Source organism: Euleptes europaea, chromosome 5 (assembly GCF_029931775.1).
Source record: "Euleptes europaea isolate rEulEur1 chromosome 5, rEulEur1.hap1, whole genome shotgun sequence".
In the NCBI taxonomy this organism is placed as follows: domain Eukaryota; kingdom Metazoa; phylum Chordata; class Lepidosauria; order Squamata; family Sphaerodactylidae; genus Euleptes; species Euleptes europaea.
In genome coordinates this window covers 56,579,932-56,597,229 of record NC_079316.1, presented here as the reverse complement: position 1 = coordinate 56,597,229, position 17,298 = coordinate 56,579,932, and the positions used below count along the sequence as shown (strand labels likewise).

The 17,298-nt window shown below is 41.7% G+C and overlaps 1 protein-coding gene across 1 annotated transcript in view; it reads right to left on the bottom strand.

The window, feature by feature from the left end:
- The window catches only part of CFAP58 (cilia and flagella associated protein 58), a 130,786-nt gene that overhangs the window by 43,277 nt on the left and 70,211 nt on the right, over positions 1-17,298 (bottom strand). The window contains exons 11-15 of the mRNA XM_056850450.1: positions 12,865-13,011; positions 8,354-8,494; positions 7,256-7,479; positions 3,734-3,845; positions 262-366 (exon numbers count right to left, since the gene is read on the bottom strand). Coding sequence (XP_056706428.1) covers positions 262-366; positions 3,734-3,845; positions 7,256-7,479; positions 8,354-8,494; positions 12,865-13,011 — 729 coding nt within the window. The remainder of the gene's footprint in view (positions 1-261; positions 367-3,733; positions 3,846-7,255; positions 7,480-8,353; positions 8,495-12,864; positions 13,012-17,298) is intronic.

The window sequence follows — 17,298 nt, the reverse complement described above, 5'->3', positions numbered from 1 at the left end:
GAGCATTTAAGAAACGCAGTATCTTTGCAGTCGAAGTACTGCCTTGAAGGTAAAAGATCCACATCAAATAAACGCCACCAATACATTTTCAGTGCAATCCTAAGCAGAGCCCATTTAAGTCAATGGGCACAGGTGTAAACTCTGCTTAGGTTTACACAGTCAGTGTGCATAAACTCCAGTAATTTGGAAGGCGCCCAAAAGCAATGCATCTAAATGTGAACAGGACACATACGACACGTTCGTCAGAGAGGCCAGCTGTACCTGGAGAAGCAACTCTTTTTCAACCACTTCTTCTGTCTTGCTGATAAGCCGTTTCTGCAGTGCGTGTATCTTCTGTATCAGTTCATAGGTACTTGGGTCACTAGCCTGCATAAAATAAATATAATTGTTAGTCAAAAGCTACCTTGTAGTGTGTGCCTGATTATTTGTAATTGGAAAGCAGAACAGCTTCTCGACCAAGCACGACCAATTATCTTACAGCATAAAGCTCGATTTCAAAGCTTTATTTATTTCCCTAGCAACATGAACAGATTGGGTGTAAGGCAATCCTGAGACCATCAGTGAGGAAATCTACCGTTGTTCATGCTACCGACCTGGACAGCATTAGGCTCAAATTGCTCCCCTATAGGCAATCATAGAGGTCTGCATATGCACTTTATTTAGGACTTGTAGTATCACTGTTTCGGTGCTGAGCAAGTAACTGACAGATGGTGAAAACCTTGTGAACAGTCACATAATACGTTATCATCATTAGGCACTTTGTCTTCCGACCAGTAGTTCTAACACCAATCGCTTGTAGCATTCGTACTACATTGTATACTCTGGTCGCAGGAGGCAAAAGGCTAGGTTATCAGAATGCCACAAAGTGACAGCCCTCATCAATTACTACCAGAGGTGGCACTTGCATGGAAAATTGCGTTGACACGCACATTGTCCCAGAACACTATTGACACTGATCAACATTAGAGTTGTTTGCCCTGGAGCATCTGCCAATTAGCTGCTGGGCAGCCTGTTCAACCAGCAAAAGTTGAGCTGTTGCACCTTACTATAAGACAAATTTCCCATGACAGTAAGGTCCCAGAAGCAAATGCATTCATATAGCAGTGCTAACAACTATTGGGTTCTATAACATAAACAGAAAGTCATAATAAGGGGAGGGGAGAAAATTTTAGGAAATTATGTTTTCCTTATTTATGCTATGTTAGTTTCACAGCTTTAATGAATCTCATGATCTATTTATACAGACACCTTACAAGTGTTCTACAATAATAAAATATGAACTGTTAGGGTCACATTGATGCAGGTTTCTTAGAATCTTCCTATCTTTGTATACTGATGTGTCCAATTATTTAAGGAATTGTTAAGGACTGAAAAAGTGAAATTTTGTGCCACAGTGCCAAATTTGCAAGAAATGAAGCAGATATCCTAGAGGCCCACCAGTACCTGAACTATGTTGCAAATTAGTAGAAAAGAGCAAGAGTCCAATAGCACCTTAAAGACTGAGAAAATTTCTGGCAGGGTATGAGCTTTCGTGAGCCACAGCTCACCTCCTCAGATATGTTGCAAATTATTTCACCTGTTTTTTGCTACATACTAGGTGTTCAAATTGTTCAAAACCATCTCCGGTTACCAAGATATCAAAGCAATCATTTCCATTATCTCTCTCTCTCTCTCTCAAACACATACACACATACACACACACACAATCAAAGTGTCCACCATGACAGATGGGGAATTCAAGGGAGGCTCTGAACAGGTCTTGGATGTGGGAGGAGAATGCATGCCCCAAGCACAGAAACACAATGTGTATGGGACCACTGTCAGCTTAGCAACCTATAGGTCTTGAGCTAGTAGCACCTGTAGCTTTAAGGAACAAATACCCTCTCAGTGTCCACTGCAGGGGTTTGACAGGCAACCTCAACAGTATTGCCAGCCATCAGGCCTTGGTTTTGGTCAGTAAAAGGCAGGGGGAGGGAGCAGGGCTCTTTCCATGGTTGTTTTGGCCTTTCAGAAAGGACTTATCAGGGTCAGTTCCAGCAGCAACTACCGGTGACTTCTTCCACCCAACTTGTGCGACTATACCCAGCCCTTGTCTCTATCAATTTGGTTTTAACTGGGTTAAGGAGAGCCGACGTTCGTGGGGGGGAGCTACACAGTCAGAATTGACTGGAGAGGTGGGAACTGCACCCTCCAACAGAGGCTCATGCAGAGCTGGCCCTGGGAGGTCTGGGAGGGTCTCTGGATGAACGGAAGCTATGAGGGCTCTTTGTAATCCTAGCTGTTTCTTTAAAGAATCAGTTTCCTCTTGGCATGCCTTGTGGCTGACGATGGCGTGCTGGGTTTTAGCTCGTGCAGCTAACTATTGAGCTGCATGCTGGGCTTGGGCAAGCTGATACGCTAGAGAAGCAGCTCACTTTTCGGAGGCTTCAGCCCTTGTTAAGGCTTGCTTCAATTTCTTTAACAATGTAAATACATCAAAGGTATATTTCTTGAATCTTCAGGGCAAGTTACATGAATAACAGGTTTCCCACGATAGAGAAACCTACACAAACATACAAATTGTTTTGACAAATATGACTGAAGCCAGGAGATACAATGTTATGATAAACACGAGAGTTTCTAAAGTTGAATGGAAAGACAACGGAAGGCTCCTATCTTCACATGAAACAAATGGTTTATATGACAAAAAAGGGGGGGTGAGTTCAGGGGCACCATGGAAGCAGAAGACTAAATCTGATCCCCATGATTAAACCTGATCCTCATAACCCCAGTGTCTATGACAGGAGACAATTTTATTATTAAATGTATAGGATATCCTGTTCCTTGGGCTCAGGTCAGGTCAAAGTAAATATTTACCCAGTACACTCAACCACTCAGCATTTCATTTTTAAATTAAACAATCATTTTTTAACTAGAAGTGATGGATACTACAGTTAAGCATCCAACATTCCATTTTCTTTCGAAGAGAAAGTGCCAAAATGTAGTTTAAAACTCAACATAAAAATATCAGTCTTGGCTACCAGACAGATTCTTGCAGCCAAAACATTTATTTGGATTTTTTTTCAGGAACTTGAAAATCATCACTAATTTAGAAGGTCAGAGGAGCAACCTAAGCATCAAAATGTGTGCAAAACAGAACTCTCATCTTGCTTGAGTAATATCCAAAGGTGCTACTTCCACTTGTAGATTTGGTCAACATATTACAGATTTCCCCCCTTGGTTTCAGTTTGGCAGCTAAGGAGTCTACAATACTTATAATTCAACATACATATTGCTAGATTTTTTTACTTAGGTTCATCTCCCTGAAAGAACACCTTCCCACACTGCTTTATTTGAACATTTCTCTTCCCCATTCTCATCTTTGAAAATAAAAGGGTCATTCCTTCTCTTACGCGGGACCTTCTTTGAACAGTTTCTCCATCTCTCTGTCCAAGCTAATCAGCTCTCTCTCTCTTTCAGTCTCACCCTCAGATCTACATCTCACCTACCGACCTCCCTATCCTCTTTAGGTTTTGATCAGTTCTTATTTTGCAAAGCTTTCTGCAATCGCAATACGAAAATAACCCCAAATGCACTGTGCCGTTCTGCCATTAACCATCATAGATCCTATGGAAATTTTAACCTGTCAAAATTGATGTCAATTTGCATAACATTAAAACAAAAGACACTTTGTACCATACTACTGATTTGGAAATCGGTGCTGTTTGACATCTGGTATAATGCAACACTGTACCTCCAGTTTTCTCCATCTGTGAACATTCATGGGGTTCTCCAGCTCTTCTTCCAGGGCTCTACAGCGGGTCCTTTCCTTCAACAACTCTTTCTGCATGTGATAAACTTCCTGCCTTCGAAGACAGTGACACAGAGAAAGCACCATGACCTCTGCAAACAAACCTCACAGCAATATATCCATTAACTCTCCTGTTCAATGAAAGAGATTTATGGGATCATCCAATCATTCTCTCAGCCCAGTTCTTTCCCCCACCCCCTGTATTTTTAACAATAGTTGAAATTACTCAAGCCAAACAGACCCACCATTTAGAAGCATTTCACAAGCCAGTGCTATTTTCAGACATCACATTTTGCTTCTTGCCAAAAGCGGTGGTGAAATATCCCCATCTATTTGAGGCAGTCACTCAGAAGCCTGATATTATGCAGAACAGCATAATGGTTTGTCACAGAGGATTTTTGCTTATACGACCAGAAATTGGAAAATAAAAGGAAAACTGTTAAGACCAGCAAGTATTATCTGAGGATGGAGGTCAGATGAGTGGCCAGTGATGATAAAACAGCAATAAACTGTCCAGATGTCATATTTATTCCATGGCACTTGCTATCTCAAGGAAGCAAACACAATGTCCCAAAAACAACCTAACAGATCAATCAATCAATTTTTATTTCGATACAATATCAGCTCTGAATAAAAATCAAAGTTAGGTTAAAATAATAAAATAAAATAATAAAGTTGATGATTCTGGGAGGGATGATTTGAAGAAGAGGAGGAAAGATCTTCTATGGGGAAAGGTTTTCAATTAGCCGTTTACGAATCCCACTAGACCGGGGGTAAAATTTGGCTATTTGAATGGTTACCTCTCAAGAGGAGTCTGCTAAAAGAAGGGAAGCTTTAGCCTCTTCTGATTTCCCAGGAAAGGAACCTCACGGATCTTAATGTTGAGCATTTGCCCAACATTCCATCTGAGTGAATTATGAAATTGCAGCACAGAACGTTCATTGAAGGACAACAAACTCAAGGTATTTCAAAGTAGGCAAACTCTAGAAGTTTAATGTTGTAAAGAAAACAGAAAATGAATTGTTCCACTCGATAGTTTGGAGAATGCCACCCAACATATTTCAATGTGGTTTTTTTTAACTAGTACTATAGGAACATTTTCCATGCCATATATCTTTACATGGTATGACATTAAAATATGCCAAACACATGTTACATGTATACCTAGAAATGTAATGTGCATGTTTGAGCAAAGAACATTTTCAACCATATGTTTCCTACCAGGCCAGATGCCACAGAGCTGGAACGGGCTATGAGTCTCTGTTCATTAACAAATGCACATTTTCTATTTGTAAGCTGTGAAGCAACTTTTGGATGGAATGGCAAAATCCAAGAATGCTAACAGCAGTACCCCTTAAAACAAATGATAAAACATCCTTGTTTAGTAATTCTATCTATAGTTCAGGATTTCATTAACATACAGCATTCCAGGCTTCAGTTTCTATGAGTAAAAGGCGGGGGGGGGCGTGCTTTCCAGGTCTATTGTGGCCTTTGAGGGAGGACTCACCTGGTAGCAACCTCTGCTCAAATTTTGGGGTTTGAGGAGGGGAGGGACCTCAGAAGGATATAATGCCATAGATTCCATCCTCCAAGGCAGCCATTTCCTCCAGTGGAACCAGAGTTGCCAGCCTCCAGATGAGGGCTGGAGATCACTTAGAATTACAACGGATCTCCAGATGACAGAAATCAGATCCCCTGGAGGAAATGGCTGCTTTGGAGGGTGGAGTCTATGACATTATACCCTGTTGAGGTTGCTTCCTCCCCAAACCTCCCCCTCCCAAGCCTCCACTCACAAATCTCCAGGAATTTCCAAACCTGGAGCTGGCTACCCTAAGGAGAACTGATCTCTGTAGTTGGGGGATCTGTTGTGATTCTGGAAGAGCCACTGCTGCCACTGCTGCTGTGGGGGAGGGGAAGCAGATGGGCAGCCAGGAGACTGTTGGGGAGAGTGATGGGGTGGGACGGCAGAAAGAGAGAGAAAGTGACAGGCATGGAGGAGAGAGAGTAAAAAAAAGCTTGGCAGGAGAGAGAGACTGAGAGAAGTAGGGGGAGAGAGGAGGAAGCAATGGTGGGGGAAATGGGATAACTCCTCCTGCAAGTTTGGTGCAGGTCCCCACTTGTGGTCACTATTAGCAAATTTGATCTGGCGGGGGGGGGAGGTTTTCTATCTTATCTCAAATATAATAAGCCAACAAATAGAAATTCATAGCACTCTAACAGAAGTCCACAGTAAAAATATCGAATTACTAATTGTGTCCTCCTAAGGTTTTTTCAAAAAGAAGAAAAATTTTTTGATTCTTATAGCTACTACTGGCATTACTAGCTTCAAACATGCCATACAACACACTTCATAAACACCTCATACTGAAATCCTTTGCATTCTTCTCACTAGGGAGTGATTTTCATGAAATTCAAGGAGATCAACTGTTCAGTAAACATGCTAAAGATCACATTATTTTTAATTACTTACAAGTTGGGAGTTTGCATTTGTAGATAGCTGATAACAAGCACTGTTTCTATTGTATGCAGTGAAAAATTTCATGAAATTTTTCACTACTCTACCAGCAGAAATCCCCCCACAATGAAAAGTAACACCTTCACTGTTTTATTGTTCTTATAGTGTAGGACTAAGAGAACAACTCTCTTCAGAAAACCGTATTAATGTCTGTGACGTTTAGCCACAAGCATAAATCTTACTTACCAGAACAGTACTAAAACCTCCTTTGCCAAATCACTAAAGTAGTAAAACTCACAGTCCTTTTCCTCAATCTGTTTTCTTACAAGCTCACAGTGACTGTATAACAACGGTTTCCCAAAAGGACAAAATAAGTCTTAAGTATAGCAACGGTCTTTTTGTTTGTTTGTTTGTTTTTTGCTTTTTTTAAAAACTGTATTACTCCAAAGAAAGGAGAGATAAATCTAGCAAGACCCATAAAATTTGGCTATCACGTAAACACAATCTTCGATGAAAATTTAAGCAAATCTTTCTCCTAGATCAAGCCACCCTATAAATCTGGACAGGTGGAAAGCTGAGAACATATTAGGGCTTGCTATAAATACGTCAAATATTCTGTTTTCCAGAATGAATTGCCTAATAAAAAACAGTTCCACTAATGTGGACCCCGGACACCACTAAGTAGCTCACTGAACTGTGAACACCTTTCCCACTGCTGTCTATCAAGCCTGTGCTGTCAGTAACTCATAGAACAGGGGAAGATTTGGAAATGTGATAATTTGCTACCAGAAACTTTTCCTGGCAACCCTGCTCCTTTTTCTTGGTTACCAAGCGGCTGATTTAAAAAATAAATATAATCTAGGATGTGTATGAGGTCAAAAAATCCTTTTTTGAAATGATTTGTATGTCAGTCCAGATCTGTCATGCAAGAATACAAGGGCTCCCCTGTGTCTCAAACACAAAGTCACGGATGTAGCCACAAGCCAAATGAGTTCATTCTGTCATTTTACCTGAGTTCTTCCACGTTAGCCACGCTTTTGCCAAGTATTCCTTTCTCCCGTCGAAGTTTCTTGATCTCCAGCTTGAGCAGCCGGATGTCTTCTAGCCTTTGCCGGTACTGCATTTCCCCCTTGTTCAGAATGGATTGCTGGATTTTAATCTTCTCATACAGAAGAGCCAGTTCATCATTGCGGCGAACCAGCTGGCTCCCCAGGATGTCTCTCTCACTAATAACCTAGAAATGAGGCACGCCAAGGCAAAATTCTGAAGATGGGATGAAAACATGTTAAAGAGTCGATCATAAAGCATTTAAGGGCTGTATCTTCATTACCAAAAGCAGACCCTCGAAAAGTTATATTTCATCACTAAACTTAAAAAAAATTACTGATGAGGGCCTACATCTGACCTAAAAAATTACTGATGAGGGCCTACATCTGACCTAAAAAATTACTGATGAGGGCCTACATCTGACCTAAAAAATTACTGATGAGGGCTAGCTAGATCCTCACCTCTCTCCAGGTGGAATCAGAGGCGGATCTACTGTGAAACTAATGAAGCTTACGCTTCAGGGGGCCCCCAAAGCAAAAAAATTTTAATGAGTTAATTTCTCTACAAATTGATGGAGTTTTTTAGTGATAGAATCATAAGCCAATATGTTGAAGTACTTAATAGTGACTTTAGAATATGCTCTGACATAGGGCCCTGATGTTACTTGGAAGAACATTCCATCAGGCAGATGATGAGAGGGAGGGCATCTTGGCCATCTTCTGGTCACTAGGTGTGGGGGGGAGGTAGTTGTGAATTTCCTGCATTGTGCAGGGGGTTGGACTTGATGGCCCTGGTGGTCCCTTCCAATTCTATGATTCTAGGCTGGGGCCAGGGCCTTGTTGGATGTTGCCCTATTGTTGCTGGTTGCAAAGGGGCCCCATAACAGTTCAAGCTTCAGGGCCCCAAAAATGTTGGTCCGCAACTGGGTGGAATCACTCCATTTTACATTTTCAATGCGTTGATGCCATTTTAGCCTCTAAATTGCTAATTCTGGATAAAGAAAACGAACACTGACTGACATATTAGAGCTGTCCTACTAAAGAACTGTCTCTTCTATCTACCTGGTCTAATTCTTTCTTCTGCCTCAGCCTCTCTGCGTCAGCCTCAGAAATAATTTTCAAGAGTTTTCTTTCTTCCTCTTCTTGTTTTTCAATAAAGTGTTTAGTCTCCAGAGCTTGTTGTCTCATTTTAAGTAGTTCACTCTGATAGAAACAAAAGAAACAGGAAAAGAAATTGTGTTTAGTAACAGCTTCCCACTTCATGAACCTGGGAATTTAGGATGATTAAGGTTTAGACACAGTCTTGCACTTTTGTATCATTTCTCCGGTTTTGCTTAATTCAGTTTGCTGGCTCTCAGGAGCAATGCTGAAGGACTGTGCAAATCCACACACAAAGCTTGATAAAGAAAGGCTGTAAACAATACGTCCAATATCTTTGCATTATGTGTATTACGGAGAAGAAATATCTTTGTGGTTAAAGTTCAATATATAATACTCAATTCTTTTGCTGCTGAAGAAAAGTCTGTCAATGGGCAGCCCAATCCTAACATGGGTGGTGGTTAAGGAGCCCCTGGGGACGGCACAGCTGCGCCGCCTCCAGAGTGGCTCACTGCAGAGAGCAGCAAGCCAAAAAAGCAGTTTTGGAGAAAACCCCATGGAATTCTCCACAGAGTTCCATGGGCTAAGCCTGCCTTTTTGCCGGTGCAACTCAGAGCCTGTAAAAAGGGGCGTTCCTGGGCAGAAAGGCCTTAGCTGACTAAAGTCAGCTTTGACCTTGGGAACACTCTCCTCGGATGCTGGCATCAGCTAGGGTTGCCAGATCCCTCTTCACCATTGGCAGGAGATTTATGGGGCAGAGCCTGAGGAGGGCGGGGTTTGGGGAGGGACTTCAATGCCATAGAGTCCAATTGCCAAAGCGGCCATTTTCTCCTGGTGAACTGATCACTATCAGCTGGAGATCAGTTGTAATAGCAGGAGATCTCCAGCTAGTACCTGGAGGTTGAGAGAAAGTATAGTAAGGGCTCTATAAATGACATACAAACTCTTATTCTATAAGCCAGTGGATTTAGTGACAAAAGTGAAAAAAATTACATACAATCTAATAAAGGAAACTTATGAAAATAACTATGAGTACATGTGAGGCAATACAATACAATACAAAAATACAAAAATATATATTTTTTTGGCTTATTTCATTCAATGACTTATTAGTCTCTTAGAATTTTGTACTGTTCATATGCTTATTGTTCCCTCAGGAACCGGGAGAAAGATGATGGACGATAGGTGGAGAGGAACGCCGTCCGGATGCTTTGCGTTTTCACTACCCCGTGGCCAGCTCTCCTTTCAATTGGAGTCAAAGCTCCTTCAATAAGTTACCATATTCATATAATCTCTCTGAGATTAGAAGTTTCACACGCCCACTGGGCTGCTCTGCTCTTAGCTCTTAGCTGCTCTTAACAATAAGCATATGAACAGTACAAAATTCTAAGAGACTAATAAGTCATTGAATGAGATAAGCCAAAAAAATATATATTTTTGTATCGTATTGTATTGCCTCACATGTACTCATAGTTATTTTCATAAGTTTCCTTTATTAGATTGTATGTAATTTTTTTCACTTTTGTCACTAAATTCACTGGCTTATAGAATAAGAGTTTGTATGTCATTTATAGAGCCCTTACTATACTTTCTCTCAGCTTGACTTTTATAGTAAACGTGCCTTTTTTGCTCCAGTACCTGGAGGTTGGCAACCCTAGTGTGAGCCCTTGCACCAGGAAAACGCTACTGGCATCGGCGCTTGAGCATGGCGCTGCCATGTGGCTCCCTATAGTCGACGTCAGTTCCCCCCGTGCCAGAGTTGTGCCCCTTTAGCCATCACAAGTGGCGCTAATGCTGGTGCAGATGTCACGCTGGTTCCTATCCCCTCCTCCCGTTAGGATTGGGCTGTAAGTGGCATAAAGAAATAATCTACAACCATCTTGTCTTATTTATATATCAAATTTTTGCCACTCTTCCTTCAAGGAGCTTAGCGCTCCAGAAGCTATTTTCTCCTCCTCCTTTTATACCCCCTGTAAGGTATGTCAGACTGAGATAGACAGTCATCCTAAGCAGAGTCACATCCTTCTAAATTAATTGAAGTAAATGTGCTTGGAAGGGTATAACTCTGTTTAGGATTGCACAGCGAGTGACCCAACCTGTTATCAGTAAATGCGGGTATATATTTTGTCTCTTGAGGGAAAGAGTTACAAGAAACAAAAGAAGCAAGGTGAAGTATATGTGGCAAAAGAAATAATGAAAGATATAAATAACTATTCTATTGCACTAATAAAATACCTTGTTCCACTACTGTTTTCTTTAATAAAACTTTTATATTCCCATGCGCACACTATTTGTACCTCACACAATTTGTACCTATTTGTATATGAAGATTTCCTATTTCACATTCAACCACAGTACACTTCTGAACCACTGGATCCTTGGCAAACAGCAAAAGACACACATATGGTTCATAAATACACATATGAAGAACACATATTTATAAACACTATCGCCAAATTGGATTCAGCAGATTGTTTGGATTGTCAACAAAACAGGAACAAAAAACAGTCTGGCCATTTTTTCACTAGTGGATCAATTGCCAGATTTAAAAGATAAATAAAACCCAGACATATATTTATTTGTTTTTGTTTGTTTAAAAGATTGGCCTGATTGCCAGATTTTTTTAAAGCAAAGCCAAAATACTCTGAGTAAAACTCAGAAGCATTATTTAATTTAGTGTGCCTGCTTTACTCTGGATTAGGCATTTGCACTGGGGTACCATGTTGTTGCATTCAACCCCACAGTACATTTCACACTATTGCACATGAAACTATGCTGCCCCTGGTGTAAAAGAGTCATTCCCCTCCTCTCCTCTCCTTCCTTCTGGCTGTCCTGGCCCAAACGACGAAGGGGAATCTGTGCGCATGTGAGAGGACTTGCCCCACTTAGCCCATGCCTCCTCTTGTATGGGATAGCATGTAGGGTTGCCAACCTCCAGGTACTAGCTGGAGATCTCCTGCTATTACAACTGATTTCCAGCCGATAGAGATCAGTTCCCCTGGAGAAAATGGTTGCTTTGGCAATTGGACTCTATGGCACTGACGTCCCTCCCTTCTCCAAACCCTGCTCTCCTCAGGCTCCGCCCCCAAAATCTGGAGACCTCTAACTTGTTCTAGGGTCCCTTCTCATCAATGCAAACCAAAATGTTCATTCTACCATAGCAGTAACTGAACTCTTTGGTGACACTGTTATACTATGAGCATTCCGCAAAAATTCTGTAGGTGTCAGAGCACAATGCTCTCAAGCCAGCCACTAAAATAATGGTAGGCCACAATCACTTTTGTTACTGAATAACTGGGCAGAAAACAGAGCACAGCAATCAAACTCCCATCAAAATGATGGTGGATGACTCCAAGGTGACAAGGCAGCATTAGAAACTAGCTAAAGCAAAAGGTTTTGCAATAGAAAATGAAGTTCTGTATGCTTTCTCCACAGCTGATACATCAAGCCTCAGGAACCCAAATTCATCACCTTTGTGCAGTTCTATTGACATCCTGTCATAACAGCAATATGCTGGCAATAGCTGAAAACCTACAGAATCACTACAGCGTAGCACAAATTGACACAAAGAAAGCAAAGCAAAAAGTAGCAAGAAAGGGATTTTTCTCCCTTTAGTGAAAATAAAAATTACTTGCCTTGGATATTGTTTTTTCTTGATCTTTAAAAGAGCAAATTGGACTGAACTCAGAAAAGTCACATATAATAGCCAGGATACATCCAGTGATGTTTAAAAAAGAAGCAGAGTTAAAACTAATTGCTTTCTTTTATTTAGCACAGATTTACAGCTTTCCAAACTAAGATCTCCTTGTGCGTGTGTTTTTCTTTTTTTAACTGACAGTGGGGAAAACCAACAACAAAAGTAACTAAAACATTATCTTTGGGTTGTATTTCAAAGACTAATTGTAAGGGTTCGTGAAAAACAGATGCCTTAGCACAATCCAGTCTACCCAGAAGACCAATGTTCTACAGCATCATTACTTACAATCAAGAGCAAAAGAGAACAAATATAGAGGCTCTTGCTGCACACCTGACGCAACCATCCAAAAGGGATGCCTTCCTTGACACTGATTCACCACCAACAATTCACCACTCACAGTTGACATCTGATGTTCAAGAAGCAGGGTTCTCAGCCCAGCAATGGCATCTGCAGTTCCCCGTTCTCCATTTTATTGGCTATGATGAGTGATGAAGGCACCACTCTGTTATTACTAAAAAAAACTGCCACTAAAGTATATAATTTCCACTGCAGGGCTGGGGCAGCAACTACCGCCCTTGCCCTTGGTCACTTTGGAAGGCCATTCCAAAGAGCTAGCCTATTTTGGTGCTTTCCTTTGGCAGCTGCCAGCAAAAAGGGAGAACTTGGATAGCCAATGAAAAAGGTTTGCTTACGAAGGATTTCAGGGGGGAAAAGAGGAAATAGTGAAGAAATGAACCCCACACAAGTCCTTGTATGTTCCCAGTTGTCTTTTTCTTACCTTTAATGCCTCTTTCTCTTTTTCTATCCTCTGGTGATCCAGATGCACTTTCACAAGGGCTGCCTCTTTAGCAGTGATCTCTTCTTTCAGCTGATCCACCTGATGTGTCATAATCTTCAGCTTCTTTCGCATTTCTGAGATCTCGTCCTAATGGGAATGAATTCAACAATCACTGCTGATGCATAAACAGAGTCTACCTGCAGTGACAGATATAAGGCCCAGAACTGTGCCACTATAGCGACATGACCCATAGCCACCATGGGACAGGTCATTCTGGGGAAAGAAGAAAAAGGGTTACCAAAGGCAGAAGGTGCCCAACAGGAACTTGTAGCATTGTTATTGTAATTTTTCTGGTGAGTGTGAACTACAGCTGTCCTCCCTTCGTCCTTGAGAAAACGTATCCCTGACAGCAGGAAGAGGAGAACTAACCATCTGAACATTTTGGGTGCAGACTACTCTGCATAGCTTTATTTAGGACTCTGGCATTTCCTGATACTTGCCATATTTGCAAAGCTCTCTAGCTGCATTTTTAACACCTTTGGACTTATTGCAAAGGTTCCTTCTTCTCAAAGGTAACGAGACCATCCTAACTGATGGTTGATTCCCACTATCCAGTTTAGAGAAAGGGCTCCAATTTCCTGTCTCCCTGTACTGAGCAGGGGCGGGGGTGTGTGTGATCCCACTCAGCCTGGTCAAGACTTCCAAAGCTAAAGAAGAAAAGCTGTAAGCAAACTGTTTAAAACATAAAACTTTTAAAACACACACATAAAAGACAATCGGAATATACAAAGTAATTAAACCTGATTCAATGGAATGAAAAGGGCCAACTTCTGTCAAATAGGTTGTGTGTGATTCTGTTTCATGAGACAGATCTTCCCTGCCAAATATTAAAGGGAGGAGAAGGACATCCTCTCTAGCACCAATAAGAAGGCATGTCCAAAGATCTGTTCTTTCTTGGAGGATGAGGAGCTACTGACCGATGGGAGATACTCAAGCAACGTTCCATCTAGGGTGGGATCTGTCTGTAAAACATGGAATCCTACCCCCCCGTGGAGGACTCTGCACTTAAAAGTCTCCATCAGCCAAGGCAATGGTATTCACTTTATCATGGTGAATAACTGTTGATGTGGGAAACCAAGCAGCCACTTTGCATACGTCCTCTAGTAAATTATTAAAGGCTGCTAAGGACCAAGCCCCTCTGACTGAATGAGCTGCTGTTCCCCGAGGAACTGGTTTGCCCTGAAACCTGTACACTATGAATTGTTTAACCTATCTACTTAAATTGGATGTAGACACTTTGCACACCTGAAGAAAGTGGGGGAAGACAACAAATAAAGATTCACACTGCTTGAGCGACAAGGTGCCCTTACATAAATTTGCAGTGCTAGTTCTTTTCTCCGTGATGAGCTGGCTTAGGGCAAAAAGACAGTAGACATAAGTGATGTAAAAACAAATTGACTTTGGGCAGAAAGATGGGCTCTCTCCATAAAATGACCTTGTCTTTGTGGAACACAGACATCTGGCTGGACCAACAAGTCTCCCAGTTTCAGCACCCAGTGAACTGAAGACAGATCTAGGGAAGGAACTTCCAGGAAACGTCCCTGAGCTGGCTCAAATGGCACCAACGTAAGGGCTTGTAGGAAACCTGTGAGTGATTTGCAGGTGCAACAGAGACATGCCTCTTAGGAAATATCTGATATGCAAGTATTTTAAATCTTGACATTGTGACAGAATGGTTGCCAATGGACCTGGTTCCTCCCTCCCTGTTTGTTCACATATGTGTTAACCAAAATGTGTTGGTGCCAACATCTTGCATGGAAGGTAACGAATGTCAGTGAAACTGCTTTAATTTCCAACCACAAAATCATAGAATCATAGAGTTGGAAGGGACCACCAGGGTCATCCCTGCACAATGCAGGAAATTCACAACTACCTCTCCCCCCACACCCCCAGTGACCCCTACTCCATGCCCAGAAGATGCCCAAGATGCCCTCCCTCTCATCATCTGCTTAAGGTCATAGAATCAGCATTGCTGACAGATGGACATCTAACCTCTTCTTTAAAACCTCCAGGGAAGGAGAGCTCACCACCTCCCGAGGAAGCCTGTTCTACTGAGGATCCACACTAATTTTGTGCTCCAATTTGTGCTGTGTTGTTGCAACCAAACTGACCATCAACTGACCCTGGCAATGGGTTCCCTATCCCTGTAGACTAGCACCTGTGATTATCTGGATCATCTGTTGAATATGGAAGGTTTTCCTTTTGGGCAAACGTGACCATTTGATAGACCAATGCATTGTCTGGCCAGCCCAGGGAAAGACACCTAAATGGGATGTTTAAAAGCAATCCCCCACAGAAACGGGAGCAGAAACCACTGCAGTCATCTTGACTGATGTCTCACTCATAGACGTATCTGGGGAGGCTATCATGAATCCCATAAGCTGTGCCAAGAACATCAAATCTGCTTGAGATTCACTCACAATGCCACTTTGGACAACTTGGTGTGTAGGGAGGAAGAATTGCTAGTGCTAACTCTATCCCTTTTCTCTTCATGAAGCGTTGAGTGGTGTCCAGTGTGCACTGATAACTTTCTGACAAGGATGATCTTAAATGTGCAATAAACCAACCTGAGGGAACATAATGTGCTTGATGGAAAGCTTTAAACAGTGCCTCTGACCCCCTCAGTCCAAAGAAAATGGAACCACACTGATGGGAACAACTACAGATTGTCCCCACAAACAGTGGTGTTTGCCTGGTACCCACTGTGTTAGGGAAAAAGAGAAAGACTGCTACTGCTGAGTAGACTGCATGAAAGAAGATGAAACAGAAGGTTCATTGAATCCTGTTTCTATTCCACAGTTATCTGCATTCTTGAGAATGAAAGGTGCTCCGCTGGAAATGAAAGGACTAGAATGCTTGATTTTGAAGCTTGCAGTTCTCGTGACAATGACCTTCTTTCCGTTACTTTGTATTAAGATATCCTTAAAGTTAGTTCTAATCCTGGGAACAGGGATCAGAACAGTTTCCTCTATTCCCACAAAATTCATGTGAAGAAGAATCTCACAAAATGGGCAGAAATTAACAGGATCAGTTTACCATCACAAAGACCTACTGGCTGTTGGAAAAATAACAAAAACACAGCAAAGAGTCTCTTGAAGGATTGCAGCCTTCTGAAACTTACCTTTCAGCATTCTGACATCAATCCATCTCCTCTACTAAAAGGTAACAGTCCCCTGTGCAAGCACCGGGTCATTCCTGACCCATGGGGTGACGTCACATCCCAATGTTTTCTAGGCAGACTTTGTTTACAGGATGGTTTGCCAGTGCCTTCCCCAGTCATCTTCCCTTTACCCCCAGCAAGCTGGGTACTCATTTTACTGACCTTGGAAGGATGGAAGGCTGAGTCAACCTTGAGCCGGCTACCTGAAACCAACTTCCGTTGGGATCAAACTCAGGTCGTGAGCAGAGCTTGGATTGCAGTACTGCAGCTTACCACTCTGCACCACGGGGCTCTTCCACTATAATCTCACAAACAAGGAAAGCACAGTAAACAAGCCCCAGTTTGCCTGAAGATAGCATGAAAAATTCTGGGATGGGCAATCCACTCTAAGTACAATATAGAGTTACCGTTACTAAGCAGGTGTAGACGCAAAGATTCACTCACTGAATCCCTGTTTGTCATGAACTCAGTTAAAGACAAAGGGGCTGTAGGGGTTGGCAATTCTGAATACTACTCTGGTTATGTCAGGATATAATACAACGACAAAGCAAGAGCACTGGTTCTCACTCAGGTAAGTGAATCAGACAAAAAAAATATCCTTTGGAACTTAAGCTTGTCAGGTTGATATACACACCATTGCTCACATAAGCGTTAACAGGAGAAAACTGAATTCAATTCTTCTAGATGGCTTACAAAAGCTCAGGAAGAAAGCCAACTATTTTAGAAGTATTATATACACGTTTCCAAATATACTTCTTTACTAATGAAAAAAGAAATGTCTCCATGAATTTTGCATCAGCTACCGTTATGTTCAGTTAAATTAACAAGCATCTGGATTCTCAGGACCAGAAAGATACAAAAACCTAACACCATCCCAGAAAATAATTCTTGCTGAAATGCAACCAAGAGCCCCTTTATTAAAAGATTTTACTGCATCTGAGCTTATGACACCCTGGAGATCAGAAACAGTCTGTGTAGAACAGGACAATGGGGGACCTTGACTTGTTAAATAACCTGAAAATGCTATCAAGAGCTTCTCTCTCTCAAACAAGTTTCTGCCAATTTAAGCTTTTCTCTCAAGGGATAATAATTTTGCATAATTTTAAAGATGAGACAATCTTTGTTTTCATGGCTGGCAGACTTGTTGCTATGAATGCCTGTTTTACTGCCATAGCATAGTTTGAGTATAATAAAAAGGAATGCTGTAACCTCAG